This window comes from Chiloscyllium plagiosum, chromosome 2 (assembly GCF_004010195.1).
Source record: "Chiloscyllium plagiosum isolate BGI_BamShark_2017 chromosome 2, ASM401019v2, whole genome shotgun sequence".
NCBI lineage: Eukaryota > Metazoa > Chordata > Chondrichthyes > Orectolobiformes > Hemiscylliidae > Chiloscyllium > Chiloscyllium plagiosum.
Window position 1 is genome coordinate 130,574,900 of NC_057711.1, and position 4,882 is coordinate 130,579,781.

General features: G+C 42.6%; 1 protein-coding gene across 5 annotated transcripts in view; it reads left to right on the forward strand.

Moving 5' to 3' along the window:
- Positions 1-4,882, forward strand: part of dock8 (dedicator of cytokinesis 8) — a 300,402-nt gene that overhangs the window by 95,950 nt on the left and 199,570 nt on the right. For all 5 annotated transcript variants that reach the window (XM_043718191.1, XM_043718205.1, XM_043718201.1 and 2 more), the window contains one exon: positions 3,494-3,669. In XM_043718191.1, the coding sequence (XP_043574126.1) occupies positions 3,494-3,669 (176 nt within the window). The remainder of the gene's footprint in view (positions 1-3,493; positions 3,670-4,882) is intronic.

Below are 4,882 nucleotides of genomic sequence, written 5' to 3' on the forward strand. Positions count from 1 at the left end.
GCTCCACAGTTCCCCTTATTCAACAGAAATATTGTCACTTCCAATTCTACCCTCTCCCTTTCAAACTGCAGATTAAAGCTTATTGTATTGTGGTCACTACCTCCTAATGGCTCCTTTACCTCGAGGTCCCTGATCAAATCCAGTTCGTTGCACAATACCAGATCCAGAATTGCTTTCTCCCTGGTAAGCTCCAGCACCAGCTGTTCTAAGAATTCATCTCTGAGGCACTCTACAAACTCCCTTTCTTGGGGTCCAGTACCATCCTGATTCTCCCAGTCTACCTGCATGTTGAAATCCCCCATAACAACTGTAGTAATATCTTTGCGACAGGCCAATTTCAGCTCCTTATTCAACTTATGCCCTACATCCAGACTACTGTTTGGGGACCTGTAGATAACTCCCAAGAGGGTCTTTCTACCCTTAGAATTTCTTAGCTCTATCTATACTGACTCTACAACCCCTGATTCTAGGACCCCCCGCGCAAGGGACTGAATATCATTCCTTACCAACAGGGCCACCACCCCATCTGCTAGTCAGTTGTCCTTATGATAGCATGTATAGCCTTGAATATTTATTTCCCAGGCCCTGTCCACTTGAAGCCATGTCTGTTATCCCCACAACATCGTAACTGCCAATTTCCAAATGAGCCTCAAGCTCATCCATCTTATTTCTAATGCTTCGTGCATTCACATATAATATTTTTAATTTGTTACTGCCCTCACCCTTCCTATCAATCTCTATTTCACTTGACCTTACGGCATGATCCTTTTTTGAGTTTTCTGCTCCATTGTTTCCGTTGTCTTTCTTGACTTCTCTTGTTCTAACTTTCCCTTTAACTTCCTTCTTAACTTAAAGTTAGTATTGAGGGTTGGCAGGATAACTCCATCCTGACTCCATGTCACTGTGCCTTCACCCCTGGCAGCATACATGAGGTCTCACACCTGAGAGACGCTAGCTGATGAGAGAGGGAAACAGTGACATCATCAGTAGGCTGGCATGTACCATCATCTGAGATCCGCAGAAGGATGGCAGTAACTGAGATGTGTTCTGAACAAAGGACACTGGGCTCAAAATATTAACTCTACTTTTTCTCTATTTATTGCTGCCAGATCTCCTGAGTTTCTCCAACAATTTCTGCCTTTGTTTCAGCTCTTCAGCATCTGCAGCTCTTTATGTTACTTTAGCGATGTGTTGATGTTCATTTGAAGGTTCATATCAATGCTGAATTGGCAGAGGTGGAAACTCACCTAAGGAATGAATGTCTCATTTTATTTTCCTTTGCAGTGCTCCTTTACTTTAAGGTATACTCTTAAGCTCTACCTTGCTTTAGAATGGTTTACGTCACAAAAGCACATATTTTAGCAAGCGTTCCCACTTTTTTCTACTCTAACAATCCTTTTCATGTAGACTCGCCAGAACTCGTCGTGAAGTTGATAAATTCTATCTTTATGTTCTTGATGGAAGACTTAAAATTCTGTTGAAATCATTCAAACTGGTGCATCTTGAGCTATCTCACCTTTAAAAAAAGTGGTCTTACGTCAAATTGTTAATATTGAAAGATTAAAACACATGATACTTTGTTCCAGAATTATTTTCAAATTCAAAATATAACTTAGCTTGAAATTAGCAAAAATATCCATTCATGGATATCCATGTATAATACAAATATCCATGTATTTTAATCTTTTCTTTTGTTTTCTATGTTGTGAAGTCTTTCATTCATATTCAAGTATTTATCTCTAGACGGTGGCTCAGTGGTTAGCACTGCTGCCTCACAGCACAGGGACCCAGGTTTGACTCCAGCCTTGGGCTACAGTCTGTGTGGAGTTTATGCGTTCTCCCCGTGTCTGCGTGGGTTTTCTCTGGGTGCTCTGGTGACCTCCCACAGTCCAAAGATGTACAGGCTAGATGGATTGGCTGTGGGAAATGTGGAATTACAGGGACAGGGATTGGGTCCGAGTGAGATGCTCTTCAGAGGGTTGATGTAAACCTGATGGGCTGAATGGCTTGCTTCCACACTGTAGGGATTCAGTGAATGTCTAAGCTTTGTGGTGCCAATTGTTCCAAAAGTGTTTTACAATACTAATGTAGAGTATTCTGAGGAAAGCTACTGCTTCAATCTTATTTATGCGAATTGTAATTTTCAGTTGAGAGAAAAGTAAGATGAAGGTTTTGAGTCAAATGTGACTCTCCTAATGTTCCCTCTTCGTTCCCTCTTCTGCATTTTCTGCTTTTATTTCAGATTTTCAGCATCTACAGCATTTTTGCTTTTAGTCATTAAATTTATTTGTTTCTCTTTCATTTAGTTTTAAGTGACCGAGCCACCAAAATAAGACATGCGTTTGTAGGGTACTGTTCATAGCTACCAAACATCTTCAAGTTCTTGATAGTTAATGAAGAACACTTGAAATGTCGTCACTTGTTGTAACGTAGGAAAAGAGATTACTAAATCAGAAAACAATTTTTGATCATCTATCCAACAGTTACATACTAAAAATCGTTTATATGTGGGACACTTCCTGGATGTGTCATGTGTACTTACAGGAACACTTCAGAAATAAAATTTATTTCAGCTTTAATGTGGTGAAGTTATTACTGTTCACATTAATGCTCAGCTAAAAATCAACTGCAAAATAAAAATCATTTGCGCAACTTCCATTGGTGGAAGGAATTCAAGGGCATTTATCCCCAAATTTCTTTCTTGGTTTTAATTTTGCACATTTATTTCAAAGGTGTTACTGCAGCGCAAACCTTTCAAGACTTTGTTGTTAATGCTGTACAAAAATTTTAATTAACTGGAAACTTACAAACACACTGAAGTTAAATTCTCTAATTCAGTGTGACTGATACTGTCAAACAGACAAAGCAGTTCTATGGCTGAATTGCATTACTGGCCTCCAGGGAATCCAAAGTAGACAAGCAGGAGGCTGGAAGAGCGCAGCAAGCCGGGCAGCATCAGGAGGTGCAGGGGGTCGGCGTTTTGGGTGTAACCCATCTTCAGGACTGAAGAAGGACTGGGACATGAAGAAGGATTATACCTGAAACCTCGACTTCTGCACCTCCTGATGCTGCCTGGCTTGTTGTGCTCTTCCAGCCTCCTGCCTGTCTACTTTGGATTCCTGCATCTGCAGCCTTTTTTGTCGACCCAGGGAATTCACAGCGTGATTAGGAGTGAACTTTGAAAGACATGATTTTAAGTAATCTATATTGTGCTCCAGTTTACCTCCCTTCCTGCCCAGTTAGGTTTGCGATCTGTCCTGTTTGTTTTTGTTCTTGACTCCAGAATAACATGTATAGGTAAAACAGTTGTATAAAACTGTATTTATTTTAAAGCGCCCCCTTTGTGTGACTGTCTGAGGTAGTACAGGAGAGGGGCAGCTTGGCAGCAAGGGCAAAGGATTAGCTTTCAGTGGGTCCCTCTTTACTTATTGGATAAATCATGTGTATTTGTTTCTTCATGTGATAACCCACAGCTCTCTTTCTGCTTACGCAGCCTCCATTTTATGACCCTGTGGTACCACTGGATTTTGAGGAGTTTGTGATGTCACAGATCAACATTATAGAGCCTGACCTTCAGCAAGACCTGGGAGACTTCCCTGACGATGACCTGGAAATTACTTTTATTCCAAGAGAATGCAGAACGGTGCACCCTTCAGTCCCTGAAGAAGGGTAATACAGATATGTACCACTCTTGCTCTAATTTAGGAAATATGTTCACAAACATTTGCCAAACACGAACTCCCAAAATGGTGGTATGTCATGATGTCTCTGATGTTGTAAAGGCTGGTCAATAGAATGAGATTTCAGATTTTAGACAGACAAAGTTTACGAGAATGGCATCCGAGAGAAGTGGTTTTAGTTATGTGGAGAATCTAGAAAAGCTGAGTTTGTTCTTGTTAGGGCCAAGAAAGTTAAGAGGCAGTTTAATACAGGTGCCCTAAATCCTGAGAAGTTTAGATAAAAGTCAGAGAGAGGTACAGCACGGAAACAGACCCTTCGGTCCAACTCATCCATACTGACATCCTAACTGATCAAGTCCCATTGCCAGCACTTGGCCCATATCCCTCAAAACCCTTTTTATTCATATACCCATCCAGATGCCACTTCCTCTGGCAGCTCATTCTATATATGCACCTCTTTCTCCATGAAAACGTTGTCACTTTGGTCCCTATTAAATCCTTCCCCTCTCACCTTAAACCTCTGTCCTCTAGTCTTGACTCCCTACCCAGGAAAAAACCCTTGGCTATTCATCCCGTCTATGCCCCTCATTATTTTATAAACCTCTATACGGTCACCCCTCAGCCTCTAATCCTCCGGGGAAAACAGACCCAGCCTATTCAGCGTCTCCCTATAGTTCAAACCCTCCAATTCTGGCAACATTCTTGTAAACCAAAAGAGAAAATGCTGGAAAATCTCAGCAGGTCTGGCAGCATCTGTCAGGAGAGAAAAGAGCTGACGTTTCGAGTCTAACTGAACCTTTGTCAAAGCTTTGGCTCAAAGGGTCAGTTAGACTCGAAACGTCAGCTCTTTTCTCTCCTTACAGATGCTGCTAGACCTGCTGAGGTTTTTGTGGCGGCGCTGTCCCAGAGGTGTTCCCTGAAACGTTCTGCAAGTAGGCGGCCTGTCTCCCCAATATAGAGGAGGCCACATCGGGTGCAGCGGATGCAGTAAATGATGTGTGTGGAGGTGCAGGTGAATTTGCGACGGATATAGAAGGATCCAATGGGGCCTTGGAGGGAGGTGAGGGGGGAGGTGTGGGCGCAAGTCTTGCACCTCCTGCGGTTGCAGGGGAAGGTGCCGGGAGTGGAGGTTGGGTTGGTGGGGGGTGTGGATCTGACGAGGGAGCCACGGAGGGAGTGGTCTTTACAGAATGCTGATAGGG